Raw genomic sequence first — 26,409 nt, forward strand, 5'->3', positions numbered from 1 at the left:
GTAGAAAATTCCATAGTCCTTGATCCAGAATACTAAATATTTGCATATGAATAACTTTTGAGGTTCTTGCTCTAAGTTATTGTTTTTGATAACCCCAAACTCCCTGTTAAAAATCCTTGGTTAGGAAATTTTCAAATTTCAAAAAATCTAAAACTAAGTTAAAACTTCTTATCTAAAAGAAAGTATCTTTCCGTTACTCTTTATTCACATTTGTATATTTTATTTTTATCATTTTTTCTTTAGATTATATCTGCAAAGGTCATAAACTCGAGAACAGGACTCTTCCGAATCAGTGCTGAGGTATACTTTGATGTGTTCTAGAAACTTATGTCTTGCAAATTATAAGATGTCCACAATCTTATACCCAATTTTTAACCTTGCAGGCAAAAGGGGAAGGCAATTAACAATGGGAAAAAGAGAACACCTATTGATTTAGTAATTGTGCATATTTGTTGTGGATATGACATCCTTAATCTCATCTCCAAAAATAAGAAGATGCAAAAACATCTAATCATTAGTTTAAAACCCTACACAGATGAGCCAGAAGGAAATGGACTTCTTCCATTATCTAGCATTCTTAAAAACCTATCACATTGCCTTTCTGGTGTCCATCCTTCCCTTAATCTACCTGGATGGAGAGTTCCTTCTAGTTTTCTACAACATGTACACTCCCCTGCTCAACTTCCCACCTGGCCCCTGCCACACCATTCATTCAATATTTACTGAGTGCCTTCTATGTAGGCACTGTAGTAGATTCTCGTGTACTCAGAAGCATGAACTGGATATACATTGCTTCGGTATTTAAAAATCATCTTATTAAATGGTACATAGTACATCAGTCAAAGATACCTGAATATTTAGTAGTTGGCAGTAGAATTTCTTTTTTGGAAGTTTCCTAATGGGCTGAATTTCTTGAGCCATTCCATATTTCACAGAAAAAAAATTCTTTGCTATGTCATAGCAATGATTTGGCTAGTCTATTTTTTACACATAGGTGTATATCTCTCCCCCTTCCCCCCCTCCCCAATTTATGGGAAATGTACTAATACTAACCATGATATTCTTTTTATTGAAAAGCAATACAAAATAGCTTTAGAAATAAGAAGATAATTTTACATTATTTCTTCTGTTATGAATATTTTTATGCTTTGTGCCAGAATTTACTTCCCCTAACTACACTTGCTTTTATCGAGAACATTTTATATTGGATTTCTACATTATTGAATATCTATTAGTGTTTAATTTAGAGGAGCTTAATAAACTGCTAAATCTGAGAACAATGGCTTTTCCTTTGCTTTCTAGACCTTTTTTCTGAACATGCTTATTTCTGCACAGTGGGCAAATCTGACCCTGCTCTCTTCCAGTCGGCCAACAGCTCTTTTTGTACCTCTTCTGGTAGTTCATAGAAAACTTCAGGATCAATGTCAGAAGGAAAAGTAATTTTCTCATCACTAGAATCTTGCTCTTTATTTTCTGTAAGTCTTTCATGATGAGAGACTGTCACTGTTGATTCCTTATGGCTATCTGTAGTGCGGTTTTTGGAGAACAGTCGCTCACTCTGCAAATTTGGAAATGAATGGAAAACAGATACGGCAGGGTTTGTATTTGAAAAATGAAATCCTTGAGATTGTTTAGGTCCTTGATTCATTCGTTCATCTTTTAATCTACTGTCTACATAATGTGAATAATCCTTTTGGCTAGACGGAGAAGAGGAACTACCGCTATTTAAACCTGATGTTCCTGGTTCACAGGGAGACACAGATGATATCTGTTTACTATTGGATAAATGATCTGTAGGATTTAAGGGACTATCTTGCATTTGTTTTGTAGTAAAGAAAGATAATACTCCCCTAGAGGCATGTAATGGACAACTCAAACTTCCTTTGCCTTGAACTTTTTCTCCAGATTTTCCAGAAAGGATTTCTTCTTGAATATCTACTGGAAGCTGCTTAAAGACTTCTTGGTCAATACCTTCAGGAAGTGAGCAGAGTGGGAATTCATCACTGTCTTTGTCTTTAGAAAAATGAGTATCTAGTGGAGCCTCCCCAGTTCTTGTACTTTCAATTCTTCCAGATGGTAGAAAATCCCAATTTGTTTCTTTGTCTTTGGAAAAATCCTCCATATGACTGTCTTTCATTTTCTAGAACACAAGAATAACAGAGTAATTTAAGATATCTGCTACTTTTAAATATTCATGCTGATGAAGAGTATTATAGCCATTATCTGACCAACATGTTTCTAACCTACTCAATAATTTCATTCCTTTTGGTCAGTTCCAAACAACTAGAGATGATAAACCCACCACAATTAGTCACACTATTGTGTGCATCTTTATTCACAATTCTAGGGAGAGATTTCCTTCCTAGATAGCACTGAGCCAGAAGATAGATAAGTGTTTGGAAACTTAGAAAGTACCTTAGCAATTGTGTTTTCAAATTTACAGTTCTGTGAATAAAGGAATGGTAACCTAGAAAAGTAAATGATTCACCTACGGGTATCTAAAAAATATGTATGTTAGAGCATCAAGGGCTGGTTTTCTCCAAATCCCTATTCTGAAGTGTAACATTTAACAGAAAGAAAAAAATATATTTCTATGGTAAAATCTCAACATCAAAATGAAGATATAATATTGTTTATATCTACATAAAATAAAAATTTAAAAACACCTTCAGTTCTAATTTGCATAATTTTTCTATGTAATTTTTTTAAAGATTTTTATTTATTTTTATTGAGAGGAGAGAGAACGGTAGAGAGAGAACATGAGAGGGAAGAAGGTCAGAGGGAGAGGCAGACTCCCTGCCGAGCAGGGAGCCTGATGTGGGACTCGATCCTGGAACTCCAGGATCATGACCTGAGCCGAAGGCAGTCGCTTAACCAACTGAGCCACCCAGGCACCCTCTATGTAAATTTTTCACTTAAATTTTCCCTCTAGTTTTAAGCACCATGAAAATGTATACACAATCAAATATAACTCAGGAAACATCAACACAACAGTAACTGCAAAAAAAAGTAAAAGTAGAAGAGGTCTGGGACACTATATTTACTGTATGCCAGACATGTACAAGGTACTTTCGCTTATGTTTACCTCTCTAATACCACTATAAAGACTTATAATTCTGATTCTACCAAATAAGAGGTAAAAAGTAAACTCCTTTTTAAATTTCAGTTAATAAAGGGAATAAAAAGGGCCACAGGAAAAAAAGTAATTTGAAGAGGGCACTGATTCACTATTTCTGTAACAGGATCCTGTTCTCATTTTAAACTGAAATGTAAACGAAAATATTACTGAAATTATACTGATTAAACATTAAAACAAAGAAAATAATAAAAACATTTTGAATTAAGAGTTAATTGTAGGCAAGCACAATTTAGTAAAATATGATTATTTTTTTAAAGCATCCCATATTTAGTAACTAGAGTTTTGCTAGATGGCCATAAATATAAGGTTTTGTTTTAGTCACTTGGAAATATGACCGGCCTCTGCTTCTTTACTGCCACACTCTTAATTTCTACAATTGTAGAATGAGTAGTCATATATCAATCTTGTTATCAAAATTCAATGTAATTTCAAAACCAAGAAAATTTACTTTTTTTGTTTTTTTAGATTTTATTTATTTATTCGACAGAGCGAGGGTGCACAAGCAGGGGGAGCAGCAGGCAGAGGGAGAAGCAGGCTTCCTGCTGAGCAAGAAGCCTGATGCGGGGCTCAATCCCAGGACCCTGGGCCCATGACCTGAGCCGAAGGCAGACGCTTAACCAACTGAGCCACCCAGGCGCCCTGAAAATTTAAATACTTTAACAAAAACATTGGGGGGATGCTGGTAGCTTATATATAAATTAATAGACAAAAAGATTTTATTTCCAGTATCTAGAAATATTTTCATATTTATTAGGTAATCATCATATTCCTGTTGCTATAAAATGCTTTAACACCTCCAAAACAAGGAACCTCCATAATGGTTTTCTCTTTTATCCAGTGATGCTTGTTTTCTTCTTAGATCACAGTACAGTACACTTGTGGCTAGCAACCATAATATGAGAGGTAATATACACAAGTAAGTCATTCAAACAATATCATCCAAAAGACTCTCTAAATTATATCAATGAAACACAAACTTAGATTTGTAATTTAACCACATAAATCCAACAAGAGTGTACTTACAAAACTGCGCTTGCCAGACCGTGAAGTTGTTGATAATGATGGTGTTAAATAATAATCAATAGTTCCTTTCTTAGCAGTATTTAATGCTTTAAGGTTGCAGAGGCACACACTTAAAAGGGTAAGATGAAACGGCATCTTCACATTCACCATATTTCGAAAAAGTTTCATAAGTATATCAACCATTGGGGTCATCACATCGCAATTTCCTAAACAAAATGTTTGAGAAGACTGTATCTAAGCACATTATGTCATAATTAATATTAAAAGCTTAATCTAATTTATACTGCTTAGATTAAGAAGTTAAAATCCTCAACAGATATCACTGGGACATCCTGACAGTATATACTACACTATGACAATCTCAACACTAATACTAAATGCCAAATAAGGTAAAGTTTTCAAATGATTTGAAATATGGGGCTTCCAGTTATGGGAGTGTGATCAGGTTAGAATATCTCCCCATAAAACTATAATAAAACTGGAAAACATTGTCAAGAACAACCATTTTGAGGATCTGAAAATGGACCAAAGGCAAATAAATTGAGAAGCACTGATTTGTAACAGCTAGTAGAACTTAGATGAGAAAAGAGGAGACAGCAGCCTTACTCGCTGGGGTTGTTCATATCTTGCTCTATGCAGTAGTCCTGCCAGGGTGAGGCTGGCTGTGAGAGCCAGTAGCTTTGCTGTCAGAAAGGACAGACTTGATTTGAGGCAGAGGGCAAAAGCCCATACCCAGCAGTGTTTGCAGTAAAGTGAATAAACTTGGTAGGAAGCAACTGGAGAAATCACACAGCTCTCTAGCCTGAGGTTGCAGTTGTGGCTGGAGTGAGTAAAAAATCAGTGGATGAGCCATAAATTTAACCAGGAGATCTGGAAATGAGAGAACCATAGAGGGACTGGATAAGCTCTCCTCACAACCCCAGCTGACTGGGAGACTGCACGCACATGGAGGGGAGGGGATAGAAGGCCCAAGCTCTCTACACATCGCGGACGGGAACGGCAGCAAGCATACATGGACGATGCAAGAAGGCTACAGAAAATAAAAGCCAAGGCAGAGTTGAAAATGGCCTAAATTTTGAAAGCACTCTCCAACCCATGCACTTGTCTATTGACAGAAGGCACAAGCCTTTCAGGCTCTAGCATTTGAGCAAAAGCTTTGACCAGTCTTCGGCTAACCACTAAACTATGCAGACACAGGGGTAAGGAAGCCAAAATAAAAAATTTAAATTAAAATTAAAAAAAAAAAAAGAAAGCTAAGCAGAGAAATCAGAGGCTACACATCACAGGGGACGTAGATTCTGCAGCTTAAGTTCAGGCAGGTTAGAAAAGGAAAAGAAAGAAAAAAAAAAGCCCACAAGAAGAAAATTCAAATCCAGAGTTGCTAAAATACATTATCTAAAATGTCCACTTTTCAATAAAATATTATAATATATGAAGAAACAGGAGTGTGAGTCTAGTGAGGAGGAAACAGCAGTCAATAGAAATTGACTTTGAGTTGGATTTAGCAGACTTCAAAGTTGCTACTATAGATATGTTCAAAAAATTAACAGGACACCTTGGTGGCTCAGTGGGTTAAGCCTCCAACTCTTGATTTCAGTACAGGTCGTGATCTCAGGATCCTGAGATTGAGACCTGAGTCAGGCTCCACACTCAGCAGGGAGTCTGCTTCTCTCTCTCTCCCTCTGTCCCTTTCCCCATTCATGCATGTGTGCTCTGTATCTCTCTCTCTCTCAAATAAAAAACAAAATCTTTAAAAAAAAAAGAATTAAAGAAAACCATTTTAAATAATTAAAGTAAAATATGAGGGGTGCCTAAGTGGTTCAGTCAGTTAAGCATCTGACTTGGTTTTGGCTCAGGTCATGATCTCATGGGTGGTGGGATCAAGCCTGCATTCGGCTCCACACTCACCAGGGAAGCTGCTTGAAGATTCCCTCTGCCCCTCTCCCCATCTCACTCCCTCTCTCTCTCAAGCACAGGGAGAAGCAGGCTTCCTGTTTCTATATTTATTTATACCTCAAATAAATAAATAAATAAATCTTAGAAAAAGTAAAAATAAAAAATAAGTGAAATGATAACAACTACCAAAAGAGAAGAATCTCGTAAGGAAACAGACTCATACAAACAAACCAAATGGAAAGTCTAGAGTTAAAAAGTACAGTAAACAAAATAAACAAATAAAATCACTAGATGGGCAATGCCAGCTTTGAGATGACAGCTGAATCAAGAGAACTTGAAGACAGCTCAATAGAAATTATCCAATCTTTGGGTGCCTAGCAGGCTCAGTCGGTAGAACATGCGACTCTTGATTTCAGGGTTGTAAGTTCAAGCCCCATGTTGGGTGTAAAGATTATTTAAAAAAAAAATCCTTTAAAAAAAATTATCCAATCTAAAAAGAAGAGAAAAAAGACTGAAGAAAAATGAACAGAATTGCACACACCTTTAGGTTATTATCAAGCATACCAACATATGTGAAATGAGATCCCAGAGGAGATGAGGGGAAAAAAGGGGCAAGAAAGACTATTTGAAGAAATAAGAGCCTAAAACTCCCCAAATTTCATTAAAAAATTAATCTACAGAATCAAGTAGTTCAATAAATCCAGAGAAAGATAAACACAAAGATTCCACACTTAGACACATCATGGTCAAACTGATGAGAGACAAATGACTCATCAATAAAAGAGAATAACAATACAACTATCATTATAGTGCAGTACCACTCAGCTCCAAATTCACCCTTCAGTACCTGCTCTGTGATAATGCATTGCACTCTAAAATTTTTCACATTGAATATGATGTTACACCTTGTCATTAAAGAACACTGGAAGACCAGGAAGATTCTCTTCCTGGTCCAGGAACCTGGTTCCTGGTTCCATTAATTTCCAATGTACTATTATTTAATTTTGCTTTCTCCCATTACATGGTTTGTTTGTAGTACATATGTGTGGGGACACCTGAGAGTACTTTCTATACCACATACATGTGGAACACTCAGTCCCTTAGCAACCTCGAGCCCCAGCTTGAGCTTAGTGACTCTGTACCATGGCACTACCAACTTAAACACCATACATAGCAGGACAGTGCCCCCACTCATTCTGCACACCCACCTAATAGCCTTGACTTGCCTCTATCTCACGAGGTTGTTTCCTCCAGGTCTTCCTATGCAGGCACCATACTTTCCACCTTTGCACTAGCAGAATACAGATACCTTCAGCACAACCACCCACCAGCCTCAGCTTACCTGCATCCTAAAGGGTTGTTAACAGAAGTCTTCCCAATACGAACACTGCATGCTCCAACCCATGCACTGCCTCAACAATGAGCAAGCTCCCAACATCCCAACTCCTTCTGTGTGCCCACCAACCAGCCTCAGCTCACCCACAGATCAGAGGATGGTTTTTCTCTTTGTCCAATAACTATGGACCAGCTCTGGGCCAGGTAATTCAAAAGATTTCTCCACCACCCACTGTTCTACAACCACACCTTCTCCTTAAGGGGTAGAGGGACTCTCCTTTCTAAGTTTGTCCTTCCTTGGGTGCTTTTCCTCAGCCCTTGGGTACCCCTTAAGAGTCCTCTTTATACTTTTATAGTCACTCCTCTAACATGGTTTAATAATTCTGTGGAACTTTCTCTATTTAAATTTTTGTGTGGTTATTCTCTCCTGATTGGAAGGAGACTGATAAAACTATTAAGAGCTGACTCCTCATCATAAATAATGGAAACCAGAAGACAACAGAATGGTATATTCAAAGTAGGGAAAGAAAAAGAGTCAAGAATTCTTTTTTTTTTTTAAAGATTTTATTTATTTACTTGACAGAGAGAGACACAGCGAGAGAGGGAACACAAGCAGGGGGAGTGGGAGAGGGAGAAGTAGGCTTCCTGCAGAGCAGGGGGCCCAATGCGGGGCTCAATCCCAGGACCCTGGGATCATGACCTGAGCCGAAGGCAGACGCTTAATGACAGAGCCACCCAGGTGCCCCTACAGTCAAGAATTCTATATCCAGACAAAGTGCCATTCAAAAATGCTATATTGGAGTCTTTCATAAATTTTAGTTAGGTAGAATGGTGTGATAGTGATGCTCAACTCTTCTTTTCAAACATAACTGGTGCATTTTCCAGGATAGACCATATGCTAGACAACAAAATTACACTCAATAAATCTAGACAGCCTGAAATTACTCAAAATATGTTCTCTGATCAACATGAAATTAAAGTAGAAATCAACAACAGAATGAAATTTGGGAAATCATCAAATATTTGGAAATTAAACAACAAATTTCTAAATGAGCTTAGGGGTCAAAGAAGAAATCACAAGGGATATTAGAAACGATTTTGACCTTAATGAAAAGGAAATAACAACAAATGTTATGGAATGCAGCTAAAGCACCAATAAAAGGAAATGTATCACTTTAAACTTGAATTATTAGAAAATAAGTTAAGTATAAAACAAATAATATAAGCTTCCATCTTAACAAACCAGAGAGAAAAGGACAAATTAAACTAAAGCAAGCAGAAATAAATTAAAGACAGAGCAGAAATAAATGAAATAGAAAGTAGAAAAACAACAGAAAAATCAATGACACCAAAAGTTGGCTCTTAGAAAAAGATCAATAAAACCTTTGAGTGAGGCCTCACTCAGATAAACCTTTGCTAGAATGATAAAGAAAAAACGAGAACACATGCATTACCAAAATCAGGAATGAAAGAGGAGACATCACTATAGATCCTACAAAAATTAGAAAGATAATAAGGCAATATTGACAACTTCATGCCAACAAACTAGACAACTTGAATGAAATGGATACATTCCTAGAAGATAAAAGTTACCAAAACTGATTCAAAATAAATAGAAAATTTGAATAAACTTACAATAAATAAAAAATCAAATTCCTATTTTAAAATCTTCCTATAAACAAAAGCCCAGGACCATGAATAGCCAAACAAATTCAAAACAGAACAAAGCTGGAGAACTTACACTATTTAATTTCAAAACTTATAACAAAGTATCAGATAGGGTGGAACTGATATAAGGATAACCACATAAATCAATGAAATAAGAAAATCAAGAAGTAAACTTCTTTAGAGTCAATTAGTTTTTGACAAAGGTGCCATGACAATTCAAGAAAGAATAATCTGTTTAACAAATTCTGTTGGAACAACTGGATATCCACATACAAAAGAATGAACTAAGCCTCTTATCTTACACCATACACAAAAATTTACTCAAATTAGATCAAGTGTAAAGCTTAAAACTATAAATTTCTAAAAGAAAACACAGGAGGAAATATCTGTGACCTTTGAGTTAGGCAAAGAATTTTTAAATAAGACACCAAAAGCATTATCCATAAAAGAGAAAAAAAAACCACAAACACAATGAAATACCACTGCAAGGCCACAAGAATGACGATAATAAAGTAAACTGACAATATTAAGTGTGAAAGAGAATATGAAAGCCCGGAACCCTCATACATTCTTGGTAAGAATGTAAATGGTTATACTCACTTTGGGAAAAAGTTTGGTAGTTTCTTAAAGTTCAACTTACCATATAACCCAGCAATTCCACTTTTTGTAATCCACCCAAGATAAACAAAAACATGTATCTGCCCAATGACTTGCATACAAATATTCATAGCACCATTTTTCATAATAGCCAAAAAATGGAAACAATCTAAATGCCCATAGAGAAGTTATCTTGTGCCATAAAATACATTCTCTATTAAACAACAACAAAGTTTTCCTGTAAAAATTCCTGATAGAATGAAGGTATTTAATAGCTCACTAACTCCCTGTGAAGATCCTCCATCTTTGGATCATATTTCTAATTCAAAGTTTGTTTTTTTAAGAGTTCAACCTGTCAGGCACCTGGGTGGCTCAGCTGGTTAGGCCACTGCCTCTGGCTCAGGTCATGATCCGGGAGTCCCAGGATCAAGTCCCCCATCGGGCTCCCAGCTCAGCGGGGAGTCTGCTTCTCCCTCTGACCCTCTCCCCTCTCATGCTCTCTCTCACTCTTTCTTTCTCCCAAATAAATAAATAAAATCTTAAAAATTAAAAAAAAAAAAGATTTAAAGGGTTCAATTTATTAGAAAATTAGCCCATACCTGTCCCTAACTTCTGAATCACATGAGATGGAATAGGGCACTGACGACTCTCACGGCTACAGTGATTCTCAGATGAATACCGACGGATTATTAATCTGATTGTATGTGGCTTCCTTCCATCTTGGCATACTCTAAAAGGAAAGAGAAAGGAGAGTTTTTTTTTTTTTTTATCTATAGAGGTATCAGATTTAGTAACCATAACAATTATAAATATGGTTGATGACTAGGCAGTAAGCAATAAAAGTCTCTGAATAGCCCAAAGAAATTTCACCACATCTATGCACCAAAGCGCTAAAATCTTAAATGTAAGGTCTCAGGTAAAATTCAGAATTGAGTGCAATCAGGAAAAGAACAGAAATAAGATATAATTATAACAAGTCATTTTATAATCCAAGTCCAAACATAACTAAAAGCAACATATAAAATCGGCAGGAAATTAAAGAAACTAAGGGACTCCTTCACCGGCAGAGGCAAAAACATGAAAAATGACAGATTCTTTTTACACAGGAAAAAAAATAAGATTACAAAAAGAAAAAAAAATTTTAAATGAGGTAACTTTTGTCCACAAGCACTCCCTGAATAGACCTAAAGAACAGTAATATCACCATTATATGGCAAATAAGAGTAATAGCTTGAACGATCAATTATATACTATATTTAAGTAGTACATGTACAGGCATCTTAAAAAGTGTTCCATTCAAATGGTCTTGGTTTCAGTGTTGAAAACAAAAGTTTTAACAAAATAGAAAATTCACTTAAAAAGCAGAAAATCTAATTACTAGAATAAATGTCATTAAAGTAATATTTTATTTTTTATATGTATGGCAATGCATTAAAAAATCACAAACAAAATAAAAATATTGTACATTGTTAAACATATTGAAGATTTTGAACTGGAAAATTTGGGTTTTTATAAATGATTTTTTTCTTTATTGCTTTATCACAAAACGTCTTGATTGCTGCCTAAGATAATATCTTATGTGGTTCCTGTAAACATGTTATTAGTTTAAATATCTTCCAGTTAACCTTTTTCTATTAAGTCATTATACAATTTAAAGAGTATTACTTGGTTCCTATAACTAATTAAGACATATTAGGAAAAGGTTATATTCTAAGCAAGCTTAAACTAGAGGGAAAACACATTCACACAAACACAATCTTCTTTTTGCCAGTCACTTTGATGGTATTATACCTCAGTCACTGAAATAAGGGGCCATGGTGTAGAAAGGGAATGGAAAGCAGAGATGAGGATAAATGGTTCATAGTTGGTCATTTACAGGTTTAGAGCACCTAGCCTCATTTCTGGGTTGATGCTTCAAATATAAGAGTCTATGAAATTGTGGTTTCTCTGCATGCAGAACTCTTTCCAATGGCCAGGCATTTCATAGTAGTCTCACATTTAGCTGAAGCAGAGCAGATGACCCAGTTTCAGAAGCACACTCACAGGCCCAGCCTGAGTTACATCACTGGAGCTGGGTCATTCAGCAAGCCCCCGTTGCACACAGCAAATGATGAGCTGCACGGCTCTGCGCAAGACATGAGAACCACAGAGCATGTGAGAGCAAAGCTGTAGGAAATTTTACCTCATCGGTTTACTGAGACTTAGTCATCTAAAAATCTTTTTCTCTAGTCATAGCCATCTTACACTCATTTACAGAAGTACAGCTACTCAAAACTGTTAGACCCTTGACACCTTATTTTGAGTAATCAAAGAAATGGGAGGAAAAGAGAGAATACTCTTCTATGGAACACTGAGAAATAGATATAGGATAGTAAAGGAGCATCAGAAAACTAAACATCTTGCTCAGTTTACGCTATGCTATTCATACACTCATAATCCCAGCTGATGTGTTCATGTACTTACAGACCAGTGCCCTGCACACACCACACTCTGACTGCTCACACACAGCCCCACTGACCTATTCCTTTGTCTGAGTCCATTTTCTTTTGCATAGTCTGAGGCAAAGGAGATAATGAGGTTCTTCTACTTTCTCCATCACTGGTGTCTTCATAATTTCCTATCCTCAATCATCACAAATCTATAGGTGTAGAGATTCTAGATATCCTTAACACCCTCTTAGGTAACTGTGAGCAGCTTAAGAGCCACAGTATAACCACAATGTTACCAAAATTAAGACTAATGGGAACAAATGAATTAAATTTAGTTAAGAGCACCTGTTACTATCTTTGCAATAGTTTATAATGTAGAGAAACTCAATGATAAATGATCTCTCTTTACACTGTTCAGTCTCCAGTTAGTCTGTAAGTTTCAAGACAGAACATCAACTATACTTTCCATATATTTCATACAGTATAGAATGATAAGGCAAAATGGAAAATCACCTGTTCAAAAGACTGGCAAGTAGTTCTTCAATCTTATTTTTAGCTTCGACTTCTGATGAACATTTTTTAAATGAATCTTCCTCACTAAAGGACTACCAAAGAAGCACAAATAGGTATTATTGTAAACCCAAACAAGCATATCCAGTTATGAGTGCGCATGCCAAATATTCAAACATTCTTTACTAACTTCCCTCTCGTGCTTAATTTGAGCCGTTTAGTTCACTTTTATATTAACTCTTTTTTATCTGCAAGTTATTGTACTCCACTAGAAAGTCAAAACTAGGGGCGCCTGGGTGGCTCAGTTGGTTAAGCGACTGCCTTTGGCTCAGGTCATGATCCTGGAGTCCCGGGATCGAGTCCCATGTCGGGCTCCCTGCTCAGCAGGGAGTCTGCTTCTCCCTCTGACCCTCTTCCCTCTCGTGCTCTCTATCTCTCATTCTCTCTCTCTCAAATAAATACATAAAATCTTTAGGAAAAAAAAAAGATTTGAAAGTCAAAACTATAAAGTTCTAGTACCAACTCCAAGCTTTATTCTACGATTACAGTGAGGTTCTTAATCTCCTAGCACTTGAAATTGAGTTTAACCTTGGACACATTATTTAACCTTTCTAAAGTACAGTATCTTATCTTTAAGAAAAGAACAGGAGAGAGGGAAAAGGTATGAACAAATAATAGAACAAAAAATAGCTACCTTGAAGCTTTGTTGTGAAGATAAATGGACTAAGGTATATAAAGCACTTAGTAAAGTGCCTGTCACATAGGAAAAAAAAATCAATCGATGTTGACTAGGTGATTATACCTGTCCCCATTTCCTAAATCATTAGACTAATTGGCAAACAATATTTCTTAAAAATTAAAATATTTTGCCAAATGTATGCAATATAGGCTGTTAAAATTAAGTGATATTTAATCAAGGTAGCTAACTTGAGACAGAAATACTATTTCTTAGATCCAATTTAAAAATATTTACTAATCTAGGGACGGCTGGGTGGCTCAGTCAGTTACGCATCCAACTCTTTTTTTTTTAAAGATTTATTTATTTGACAGAGAGAGACACAGCGAGAGAGGGAACACCAGCAGAGAAAGTGGGAGAGGGAAAAAGCACGCTCCCAGCGGAGCAGGGAGCCCAATGCAGGGCTCAATCCCAGGACCCTGAGATCATGACCCGAGCTAAAGGCAGATGCTTAACGACTGAGCCACCCAGGCACCCCAGCATCCAACTCTTGATTTCAGCTCAGGTCTTGATCTCAGAATCATTAGTTCAAGCTCCAGCATGGAGCCTACTTAAAAAAAATTTACTAACCTGGGGCACCTGGGTGGCTCAGATGGTTAAGCAGCTGCCTTCGGCTCAGGTCATGATCCCAGAGTCCTGGGATCGAGCCGCACGTCAGGCTCCCTGCTCAGTGGAGAGCCTGCTTCTCCCTCTCCCTCTGCCTGCTACTCTGCCTACTTGTGCTCTCTCTATCCCTCTGTCAAATAAATAAAATAAAATCTTAAAAAAAAATTTACTAACTTAATAAATTAGCCTTCTCATAGGAAAGAGATCATATACTAACCTAGTAAGCAAATCAGAAAAGAACATAATACTAAAACCAGAAATTTTTATCTCAAATAGTGACAAACAGTACTCAATTAAAATAAATATCATTATCATGTACCTGAGGTGGTCCTGAGGGCGTCACAGGTGAGTTATCTTCTCCAAAACTGAGCTTCTGGATACGCTGAGCAACTGAAATTCCTAACTCCTTTTCTAATATTTTGGGTGAAAAGGTTTGAAGATCAAGCACACTACTGATACCCAGCGCTTCAAGACGTTTGGCAGTTTTATAGCCAATACCTAGACAAAAAGAAATACAGTGTTACAGTAGTTTTTCTCCTTAAAGCTAATTAAAATATTATAGAGATATACCAAAAACATCCTTAAATTCCATGATGAATATTTTGCTAGGACTAAATTTTATTGAAAATTAGGCTGTCCTTCTTCCGCTCAGGGCCTCTTAAATGAACCACTTTGAAAACCTCACAACCCTAGTACAACATAATGAATATGGAGACAACCAATAAATGCTGTCTTGATAAAATGAAATGTTTACCACCTGTTACATAATACTCTGGAAGTATTCAAGAATAAGGGTTACTATTCATGCAAAGAAAGACTGTCACTACAGCAACAAAATTAATTAGCATGTGCTAATCAGCTAACCTGACTCCTACCTATAATATCACACATTTATCCACAAGTCATATTTGGCAATATTTACTATCCCAAATATAAGAACCAGAAAGCAAACAAACAAAAAAACCTACTCATTAACAAAACTATCAAAAGTTCTTGCACTAAAACTCAGTCATACTTTATCACCTTACCTGAGATGATCAGGTAATTTAGTGTCCCTTTATTTCTCTCATTTAAAAAAAATTTAATTTTACAGTATTTTGATCTTCCTGTATAGTAAAAGAAGTAAATCAAAGGCAATGGATGGGGAGGAGAAATGTTTTTTTTTTAAGATTTATTTATTGGGGCACCTGGGTGGCTCATTCGGTTAAGCGTCTGCCTTCGGCTCAGGTCATGATCCCGGGGTCCTAGGATCGAGCCCTACATCGGGCTCCTCGCTCAGCGAGAAGCCTGCTTCTCCCCTGCCTGCCATTCCCCCTGCTTGCACTCACTGTCTCACTCTCTCTGTCAAATAAATAAATAAAATCTTAAAAAAAAAAAAAAAAAAGAATATGAAGCAGGGATTGGAAATAAAGGACTGTGATTCCAGGTTATAACTTTCACGATCATAGTCAAACTATACAAAAAGTAGGTGAAACTAGAAAAGTACTTTCATAGATTTCCTAATCCAGATTCCCTCTAGAGAACATTAGGGTTTTGTGTTTTCTCCAAGAGCCAAGTATACAGACTCTAAGAATTAATAACATGTATCTATAATTTTTAAAATTAAAGAAATACAATAAAACTAATGTATATTTTTCAACTATAAACGTCTTACCAGGCATTTCCTTTACATGGCTCAAGCTCTGAATGAGAACTTGAGAACTTTCAGGTAATAACACTGTTTGCTGATTTGGTTTAAAAATACCAGAAACTAATTTTGCCAGTAATTTATTAGAAGCGACTCCAGCACAGCCAGTGAGACCCAGTTGATTATACATGGCTTCCCGCATCTCTGCTGCAATCTGAGATCCAACAAGTAGTCTGATGTGCACGATGTCATGCAGGTTTATATCTATAAAAACAGCCAATATCATTAAGTCACCACAAAAATTTTAATTTTCTTTTTTACAAATGAGTTTAAAAAGGGCACAGGGCTGGGGCGCCTGGGTGGCTCAGTAGTTACATGTCTGCCTTCGGCTCGGGTCATGATCCCAGGGTCCTAGGATCAAGCCCCGCATCGGGAGGCCTGCTTCTCCCTCTCCCACTCCCCCTGCTTGTGTTCCCTTTCTCGCTCTCTGTCAAATAAATAAAGATCTTTAAATAAATAAATAAATAAATAAAAAGGGCACAGGGCTTAACCTATATCCAACCCCCCCCCGACCACCACCATACTGTCACCCATTTAATTCATCTCTCTCATTCTTCATAGGAATCCTGTAAAGTAAATAACTTCCAAAAGTGAATTCCAAGTGCCTGTGATAGTGAATGCATCCTGGGAGTGCTTAATGATTAACAGATTATGAAAACTGATGTCTCATAAAAAAAATTCCTACTGACACTAGTAAAACTTTTACTTGTGTTTAACTGTAAGCAATCATAAAAGTAGAAGTATTATGCTAATAACAGAGCTAACATTACAGCTTTAAAGATCTGAATCTAAACTTTACACACACTAGCTATATGTGCTACTGTAAATAATTCTGAGTCTGTACATAGTTTAAGAGATCTTCTATGAAAAGTGTAGGGAAATTATACAGAAACAAATTTTCTTAGGGGTGAAAATGGTATTAGAATTATATGAGACTTGGGCGCCTGGGTGGCTCAGTTGGTTAAGCGACTGCCTTCGGCTCAGGTCATGATCCTGGAGTCCCAGGATCGAGTCCCACATCGAGCTCCCTGCTCAGCAGGGAGTCTGCTTCTCCCTCTGACCCTCCCCCCTCTCATGTGCTCTCTCTCTCTCATTCTCACTCTCTCAAATAAATAAATAAAATCTTTAAAAAAAAAAAAAAGAAGAATTATATGAGACTTGGGACGCCTGGGTGGCTCAGTCAGTTAAGCGTCTGCCTTCGGCTCAGGTCATGATCCCAGGGTCCTGGTATCAAGTCCCCCATTGGGCTCCTTGCTCAGTGAGGAGCCTGCTTCTCCCTCTCCCTCTGCTGCTCCCCCTGCTTGTGCTCTCTCTCTCTGACAAATAAATAAAAATCTTTAAAAAAAAAAGAATTATATAAGACTGTCCTTATCCTCAGGAATATTTACAGATGAAGTGTCATGATGTCTGTAATTTACTTTTAAATGGCTCATCAACCAACCAATCAATCAAGAGGAAGCAAGATAAAGTAAATGTAGGAAAATAACAATGGGTGTATCTACAAGGAATGGCATAATAAGTGTTCTCACTGTACTACTCAACTTTTTTGTAGGTTTGAAAAAATTGTTTAACATCTTGTGAGGAAGGATTCATGAAGAATCAGACATTTTCTTTTTAGAATATAAAACCTAGATCTCTGTATTATGTTCTAACAAATACTGAATTTGCTTTAAAAATTATAAAGAAACAGAACCTTCTTCTATTCAGTCCCTATAAGTGACAAAAGAGCAGATCCAAAGGACACATGAAAAGCTTCGTGTCCTCTTCTAGAAGAGAACTGTAGCTCTACCCCTTTTCTTCTTTAGCATCAGGATGGCAGAGAACTAGACTGGAGATGGATCACTAGCTCTCAAAAAAGGAGGCTAAGAGGACACATATGCTGAGACCTAGGCCAAGAAGGTCAGGGCAGATCTTATACAAAAGCAGACTGGCATGTCTTCCATGTGGTATGATATGGAAGTCACCAGCAGAGTTACAAGAGGTTTTAAAGTCTAAAAGATATTCACTGGGGCTTATTGAAGCTTATTTTCAAAAGCAAATATCTCTGGAAATTCCATCAGTCATTTATATTTTAATATGTGAAGGAGATGGACCATTCTGTTTTCTTGCTAATAGTTGGCAAAGATTATCAAACTGACTGAATATGAGTTTGCAAAAGATGGCAGGTAGGCCTGGACAAGCTTCCACAGAGGTAACTCAGGAACTTAAAGAGCAACATGAGTGATGCCTGGGGGAATAGAAAGGAACAAGCAAAAGATGCAACAAAGGACAAATTTAGTTTACCTCAAAATTTTGCTTAAAGACAGCTTTGGAAGAAGCAAAAATTATTCTAAAAAGTATATTATTAAGGCAACTCTTATAACTAAAGGATGACCTAAGGAAGTATGGCTCTCAAAAATGGTAACACACAAACTGTGTCAGAGAAATGAAAAGTGCATGGACCACTGAGCTACATACACATGTCATCAAAATCTCACTTTCTGCCTACTTAATATGGAACAGCAATACTAATTTTAGTCATTTGAGACAGGTCACTGAAATATGGCTATACCTCCAACAAAAGCCATAAAATTTTCAGAAAGATAAAGTCAACTCATTGAACTCATTGAATTCAGTGAACATTAAAAAATGTTGGTACTTTGAGTTACTAAATAGAGTAAGAACACACTTACACTGATTATTATATACATGACCCGACCCAGTCAGTGCTGAAAGTTCATCACTTTGAAGCTGCTGTAGTCTCTTCTCAACCATTTCTGTTAGATCCACAAAATTTTCATCAAATCCAAGTCTCTCAACAACTGGACTAAATTCTTCCAGCAACTCTAAATTGAAATAATATTGGCGCACAGATGTTAACTAAAGTCATAACTGAAGTGGATTTAACTATTTTATGCTGAAAAATACGTCACATATGTTAAAGGCTTTACATATATTCAGTTCCACAATATCTTTAATAAAGTCCCCCATTAACCAGATTTTTTTCCTATACCACATTTTGAGTAAAGGCAATATTTTCCAACAAAATAAGTCCAAAATGACATTCCCTGGACAGATGCTTATAGCAATATATTTAGCTCAATCTCCTATACCTATAATTTCTATACCTGTAGTACATTATATATCAATGCTTATAGTTCATTATGATTTTGAAACAGTGGTTCCAAAGAGTAAATTACAATCAGCCTAGAAAAGCAGAGACGAGTAATAATACACTCTACCTGTATTTTCCACAAGTCTTAAAAAGACAAAACAAATAAAATGTAAAACTTCCGGGGCATCTGGGTGGCTCAGTGGATTAAGCATCTGACTCTGGCTCGGGTCATGATCTCAGGGTCCTGGGATCCAGCGTCAGGCTCCACATTCAACAGGGAGTCTAGTCTGCCTCTCCCTCTGCCGTTCCCCCCACTACTACATGCATGTGCTCTCTCTCTCTCAAAAATATAAACAGAACTTCCAATTATTGGGGCACCTGGGTGGCTCAGTCATTAAGCGTCTGCCTTCGGCAGGTCATGATTCCAGGGTCCTGGATCGAGCCCCGCATCGGGCTCCCTGCTCAGCAGGAAGCCTGCTTCTCCCTCTCTCACTCCCCCTGCTTGTGTTCCCTCTCTCGCTGTGTCTCTCTCTGTCAAATAAATAAATAAAATCTAAAAAAAAAAAAACAAAAACCCCACAAACTTCCAATTATTACTAAATCAAAAAGAAAAGTCACTTTGACCTAGAAATTAAAAAGCTCTAAGAACTTATGTCATGGATATCTTCATAAAAGTATGCCAAAATTTCTATATGAAAATGTCTACTGAAGCATATATTTGGAAGAGCAAAAAGTAAGTAATAGCCAAATTAATCCATCACTATCAGGAAACCATGTAATTTATCATCCAACATAAGACAGTTTTTGAATGAAAAGAAGTGCTTTAATAATTATGTAGGGATAACAGGAATAAAGTGGGACACACTGTCTTCATATCACTAAAGGACTGGTTAAATGAGTATGGAACAAAATACAATGTATTACTACGCAGGCATTAAAAAGAATGAGGAAGGGCGCCTGGGTGGCTCAGTTGGTTAAGCGACTGCCTTCGGCTCAGGTCATGATCCTGGAGTCCCGGGATCGAGTCCCGCATCGGGCTCCCTGCTCAGCAGGGAGTCTGCTTCTCCCTCTGACCCTCCCCCCTCTCATGTGCTCTCTCTCTCTCATTCTGTCTCAAATAAATAAATAAAATCTTTAAAAAAAAAAAAAGAATGAGGAAGAGCTAGTATGAAGGATATGAGAGATCACCAAGAGGAACAACTGTATGTATAACCTCTTCTGTGTAAAGATTAACTTCTTAATATTCAGACACATACAATTTTGCATGTATGCACAAGTGATATTTTCAGAGTATAGTCTTATCTTTGCTTGGCTACCCCTTCTTCTCCCTTCTCCCATTTCACCATGCTCTCTCCAGAAGTTAATTAATGTTAAAAACCTAGTATACATACTTTCATGTTTCCCTTCCTATTTATATACAGGCATATATATATGTGTAAAGGAAGGGGTTTGGGCCATTGTTTTACACATATGGAACAATATGACATGTTTTTGCATCTTGCCTTTTACTCAACAAGGCATATCTCTCTGAGTCAAACAGTATAGCACCAATGCATTCTTTTTAATGGCTATATAATATTCCATCACAGAGAAGTCTTATTTAACCATTCTCATCCTGATGAACACTTGTTTTTATTTCATATTTTTATCATTTATGAACCATGCCACAAGAAATATTTTTGTACATATGTTCTCATTATTTTATTCCTATTGAATAAATTCCCAGCAGTAGTATCACAGGGTTAAAAAATATAGTATCTCTAATTTCAAAAAATGTTTCTATATCACTTTTGTAAATGTATAATATTTTGTTCCTACTTTCACATTATTTTTTGCAAGTATGATGGACATAAAATAATATCTACTTCAAATTTCCTTAGCTATTAATTTGAGTATTCTTTTTCCACATAATTGTGGGCACTGGGTTTGTTCTTTTTGTCAACTGCCTATTCATATCTTTCATCCATTTTTCTTAAGTATCTTTGTCTTGTAAACTTGTAAGGGCTTTGGGTATTATATTTAACACTTTCATCTGAAAACTGCTACAATTAAAAAAGAAGCAAAAACAAAGCAGAAAAGATAAACAGTTGATTCTTTGATTCTTATACTTTTTTAATTATATATATTTGCAATATACCAGTATAAATGTGTTTTCATTTTTCCTGTAATTTACTAAAACTCTAAGATTCAAACCCAAACCTTAATAGGGAAGAGTTTATCTATACTATAATATTTAGTCTGTGTGTGTGTGTATATGTATGTATACACACACATATATATACACATATATATATATACACACATACACAATCCAAGAAAAATTTAATATACCCATTATTTCTGCTAATAGTTCTTAACAAATCTAGTTTTTAATTATGTTAATCAAACATTACAGAAGCCTCTCCCAACTACTAGTGCATCAGAGTACAGATATTTCCTCATAATTCATTTAAACTTGTTGTTTAAATTTAAAATAAAATAAAAAAAATCGTTTACTTTCTTGCATTTATCTTTTGTATATCTTTCCATTTTCTTGCTTCCAAATCTTGTTTACATTTTTTCTCACATTTAACACATTTTTCTCACATATAAACACCAGTCACAAGAGACTTCAAATTTCTTCCAACTATACGTTTTTTTGGTCAACATTACTCATATAAAGCCATCCTCTTATATAAGATGTTTTTAAAAGCAGGCAAGATCCAAAATAAAAGTTATTAGCAAAAAGGGTGTGATTTATGGCATTTTACTAATTAAAAGTTTCATGTAGTAAATGAGCATCCTATATACAAATTAATGATGAAAGTATATTGTCCATGATCTGTACCTGTAACCTTATATGACATCTCTCTGTAACGAGTCAAATCTTCTCCATTAACTAATACCAGCTGTGGACATTTTTCTTTTGCATCTCTGACATTCATAAGTTTCTTAACTCCAAGTTTCCTAGCTTCATAGTTACAGGTAACCACCAAATATTTCTGCTGAACTCCTATAAAATAGCAAATATTTTATGAGAAAAGTGAGCAAGATTAAAGAAACATTTTAAAATAAAATTTACTAATTCCATATTATAATTGTAAATTGTAATGCAATCTATTTTGATTAAGAATAAAAAGCTCTATTCATTTGAAAAGCATAGCCTCCAGGGGCGCCTGGGTGGCTCCGTCATTAAGCGTCTGCCTTCGGCTCAGGTCATGATCCCAGGGTCCTGGGATCGAGCCCCGCCCTGCATCGGGTTCCCTGCTCTGCGGGAAGCCTGCTTCTCCCTCTCCCACTCCCCCTGCTTGTGTTCCCTCTCTGAGTCTCTGTCAAATAAATAAATAAAATCTTTAAAAAAAAAAAAAAGCACAGCCTCCATTCATCAAGGTTCTATGAAATTTAACAAAAATTATTATAAATCAGTATATTCTCTGGAGTCTTCAGTGAAAAGATACTTCTAGGATTTTTTTTTCAGACAATACAAACCAGATTAATTTATGTTGAATTAACTCTCTCTGTATAAAGTCTAGGCCATGTTTCACCAGAAAAATAAAGCAGATGAAAATAACAGAGTACAATTAATTACTGGTTTCTGCTAGAAAAACTTTCCAATGAATATAAAGCAATGTTCTGTTACAAGTGCTAACCTATAGTTATTATTAAAGATCTCCCCCCGATAAATGTAATTATTGAACTGTTCTTCACAGTAATTTGTAGAAAATATTAGTCAGCCATCATTAGTGAGCCTCCTCCTTATCAAAAATGATTAAATTATGATCATCTACAGACTGAAAACTCTAGCTTACTAGTGGTGGCTTAAGATTGCTGAAATTAATTTTCTCTTTACACAAGTTGACCACTTATCACTATAAAAGTAATGGTCATCTAAATGTAAAATACAAACATATAGAAGAAAAAAAAGGGTTATGTCCATTCCACCAATGTAAGACATAGGTTTCTAAAATGTTGATATTATAAACAGGGCAAAGTAATGTTATTTCACATAAAGATTTGTGATATATCAGATTATGCCCCAAAATAGAATCCCTAGGTCAAAAGTCGTAATTTAAGATTAATCAGTGAACTATATAGAAAATAGGATTGGTAACTTCCTCAACTAAAAAAGCAGTCTTTTAATACAGAATTAAATTATATGGACTCACCATTATATGTCACCAGCCCAACTTAAACACTCACACATTTGTTAAGCATAACTGAAAGACTACTTCTGCTTTCTCCCAGAAACTTTCAACATCACATTTCTCCCTTCCAGATAATCATTCATTCCTGTGTCTTAATTATACAATACTTTTTTATTGAGCATTATCTACATAGCATCTTGTGTTATAGTGCTACTAATTACAAATGCCTTTAGGAGAAAACTTATATCCTCTAATCCTAACTCCTTGACACCCATGGGAAATCTAAAGATCCTAGACTGATACTGGCATACCAAAAACTAGTCATCCCTTTGCTCTTCTTCAGTAAATCAACTAGGCTGGGTTGAACTGGGATTTATCAAAACCAAATGAGGCACAAGAGGTTAGCAGCAGGTGAACCAGAGTTGCTCTTTATGCTTATACTAAAAGATAAACTCTTGGGTGCCTGGGTGGCTCAGTTGGTTAAGCGACTGCCTTCGGCTCAGGTCATGATCCCCCGGGATCGAGTCCCGCATAGGGCTCCCCGCTCGGCAGAGAGTCTGCTTCTCCCTTTGACCCTCCCGCCTCTCATGCTCTCTCTCTCTCATTCTCTCTCAAATAAATAAATAAAATCTTTAAAAAAAAAAAAAAGATAAACTCTTACTACATGCATAAAAGAAAATTTGGAAATTTAAATGACTTTTCCAATTTAAGATATACATATAATAAAAATGTTAAAATAAGCCAACATATTAATAAGTAAATCTTCAACATAAAATTTCTCTTTGCCTTTTATTTAAAAAGATACTTTTTATTTATGGAAAACTCAATATGCCTTAAGTATTTAGGGGTCTATTCAAAATCCAACCTTTTTGTCATATGTTACACAATCCAAGAGTTAATTTCAAAAGTGGAGAGGACAGATGAAAATGTCCATTAGAATGTAATGACTTTTTTTTGTGATAAGAGGATTATAAAATTTCAACCACTGAGAACAAGATTAAAAGTTTATTATGGTCTTTCCGTTCATGTGGGTTCGCTGGCTATACTAGTTGTATAAAATTCACCATTTATTAAATAAGGCTTATACGTTTTACACCTGGTAGTGAAGCAAAGTTTACTGTCTATAAAGTACCTTGAGAACTGCTTCCAAAATCTTAAATATGGTTAATAAATCAGAATATAATCAACATAAAGGAATAGTTAATACTCTTATACAAAATGAAAATTATTATTAATGTCCAAAATTACCTAAAGGTTTGCCCTTCAGTTCCGGATTTGAAATCATTTCTACTTGTGCATAAAAGCAATCCAGATCCACGTGTACTATGACTCTGGATGAAGAACTTCCTTCTGGAACCACTTGACCATGAACCAATGCAAAATATGCAAAGAAACAGAAAAATACATTCAGGCTGCTTATCATCTCTGAGCAATTGGCAGTTCCTTAAAATATGGTAACTGAGAAAGAAGAATAGATTTTTTTTTCCTGGATTCATGTGTCAAGGCATCTAAAAGTTATAGACATGAGAGAAACTCCCATCTACAGTAGGGTCTTCAGTCCTGTTTACTTAGTATTTCTTTGTGCACTCTATTTTTCTCAGGCTAGTAATAACTTTGAGGCAAAAAATCTTGATCAATAATGGAAGATGCAAAAGGTAATCATATCACTTGGAAGTTTCTAAGAACATTTAGATTAAATCCTAGGGGGTAGGAAAGTTTAAACACTGATTTCAACCAACTAAAAATTATTCTAAGTGGCATGTTCTTAAATTAAAAAATAATAATCGTAAACACAAAAGGGCAGAAGCCAGACCTGTGGGTCCCAGTGGAATGTATTTAGTGCCCATATGAAAAAAGGATTATCTAGTTCTGTACTGAATCCCAAATACCTAGAAGAGTGCCTGGCATATCACAGACTACCAATAAATACTCACTAAATTAGAAGAATGAGTAAATATTTCTTGAATTTTAAAAAAGTAGCTCGTCAGGGGTGGGGAGGGAAGGGGGATAAGAGGAGATTCCAGCTCATAACCAGTCAAAACCAAGGAAGGATAAATGCAATGTGGTATTCTGGTCTGGATACTGGAACAAAAGTTTTAATGGAAAATACTGGTAAAATCTGAGTAACGTTTTTACTTTAGTTAATAGCATTATGCCAGGGCGCCTGGGTGGCTCAGTTGGTTGGGCGACTGCCTTCGGCTCAGGTCATGATCCTGGAGTCCCGGGATCGAGTCCCGCATCGGGCTCCCGGCTCAGCAGGGAGTCAGCTTCTCCCTCTGACCCTCTTCCCTCTCGTGCTATCTCTCATTCTCTCTCTCTCTCAAATAAATAAATAAAATCTTTAAAAAAATAGCATTATGCCAGTGTTCACTTCTCAGTTTCGACCTGTACTACAATCATAGAAGACATTAATATTAGGGAAAGGCGTTTCTGCAACTTCTGTAAGTCTAAAATTATTCCAAAATTTCCAAGTTAAAGGGGGAAGGGGAGGCCCGGAATTGGAGCCTTGGCCCCAGGCCCTGGGTTTGGGCGGTACAAGGTAGAGCCCAGAGGCTGGAACAGGGTCACGGAGAGGCGGCCACTACAGATGTGCCTCGTCCGGTTGCGAGCCCAGCCTGAGTCCCAACCTCTGCCAAGTGGGCGACAAGGTTCTCTACTTCTGCAACCTTACACCGCCCGGGCGCCTCTTCCGCCTTCACCGGACGGTTTGGGGTCGCACAAATGCACCTTCGACTATCATTAACTGACACGCCCACCCTAGTCCTATTAAGCAAAGCCAACCCTTTCGGGATCTTGGCAATAAAACACCCGGTAGCGGAGGCCAGCTCTCTACCAAGCCGGGAAAACGAAAGAACAGAGCGAGGCGGGGACAGTCGCACCCCGAAGGCCGCCGCCGCCCCTGGCCTCCGTCCGCCCCGCCCTTCTCATTTACACCAAGTGAGGCCGCCGGGCTCCTCAGGCCCGGGCGCACCAGGCGAGCAGTCTGCCTCCCCCGCCTCCACCCGCTCCATGGCCTGAGCGGCGTCCTCTTCCTCGTAGCGTCCAGCTTCCTCCGCGGGCTCCACCCCCAGCTGCTCCATTCCGCCGCGGCCAACCGCAGCGCAGCTTCCGGCCGCTTCCGCCCGGTCTCCAGGGAAACCGCGAGCCGACCGCCCCCAGCCGCTTCGGCCTTCACGCCTGCGCAGTCCGGGCCGACCAGGCAGTTGCTCGGAGGGTCGCCGCGCCTGCTAGCAGTCCTCTGGTCTCGCGTGCTAGGGTTCATTCTCGCCCTGTCAAGGCCGGAAGTGAGGGACTGGAGTCCCAGACAGCTTTCTTTTTCTTCTTTTCTTCTTTTTTTTTTTTTTATATCTTTGGAGTTAGTCCCAGACCACAAATTTTAACTTTTTATCTTTACAAAGAGGCCAGCCTGTTCTCCCGATAACTGTTAGCGAAATTGGTAACCCTTAGACACTGAACGATTTATGGTGATGGAGGGTGGGAGAAAGAGTGGGAATTATGGTAAGAGCAAGGCGGCCATGTAAACTAATATGATTAGCAAGTATGTTAAAATATGTTGCATTTCATT

General features: G+C 37.1%; 1 protein-coding gene across 5 annotated transcripts; it reads right to left on the reverse strand.

Annotated features, from left to right (window-relative positions):
• Nucleotides 1-1,048: 1,048 nt before the first annotated feature.
• POLI (DNA polymerase iota) lies at nucleotides 1,049-25,932 on the reverse strand. Of its 5 annotated transcripts, none has more exons than XM_025886805.2 (10): nucleotides 25,777-25,932; nucleotides 24,093-24,203; nucleotides 21,548-21,712; nucleotides 18,299-18,451; nucleotides 15,594-15,830; nucleotides 14,259-14,437; nucleotides 12,601-12,692; nucleotides 10,258-10,388; nucleotides 4,163-4,368; nucleotides 1,049-2,140 (listed from the first exon to the last, which is right to left on the reverse strand). In XM_025886805.2, the coding sequence occupies exons 1-10, from the start codon at nucleotides 25,922-25,924 to the stop codon at nucleotides 1,322-1,324; spliced, it is 2,241 nt and encodes a 746-aa protein (XP_025742590.1). In that variant the 5' UTR covers nucleotides 25,925-25,932; the 3' UTR covers nucleotides 1,049-1,321. The 5 variants fall into 5 exon arrangements, with proteins under 5 accessions (XP_025742590.1, XP_073754270.1, XP_073754272.1 ...); XM_073898169.1 differs by having other exon boundaries at nucleotides 25,724-25,917; XM_073898171.1 differs by lacking the exon at nucleotides 25,777-25,932 and adding an exon at nucleotides 25,516-25,756.
• Nucleotides 25,933-26,409: the final 477 nt, after the last annotated feature.

This window comes from Callorhinus ursinus, unplaced genomic scaffold, assembly GCF_003265705.2.
Source record: "Callorhinus ursinus isolate GAN/ISIS: 27379988/994484 unplaced genomic scaffold, GSC_fseal_2.0 scaffold11, whole genome shotgun sequence".
In the NCBI taxonomy this organism is placed as follows: Eukaryota; Metazoa; Chordata; class Mammalia; order Carnivora; family Otariidae; genus Callorhinus; species Callorhinus ursinus.

Bases quoted from the DNA above. Each gene is read 5' to 3' on its own strand.
- POLI (XM_025886805.2), bottom strand. From the start codon at position 25,924: ATGGAGCAGCTGGGGGTGGAGCCCGCGGAGGAAGCTGGACGCTACGAG. The intron at 18,452-21,547 runs GTACAGATCATG...ATTTCAATTTAG, and splicing joins GATGTCATATAAGGTTACAG to AGTTGCTGGAAGAATTTAGT. The intron at 10,389-12,600 runs GTGATTTTCCAT...CTTTCCTTTTAG, and splicing joins CTTGCCAGTCTTTTGAACAG to AGTATGCCAAGATGGAAGGA.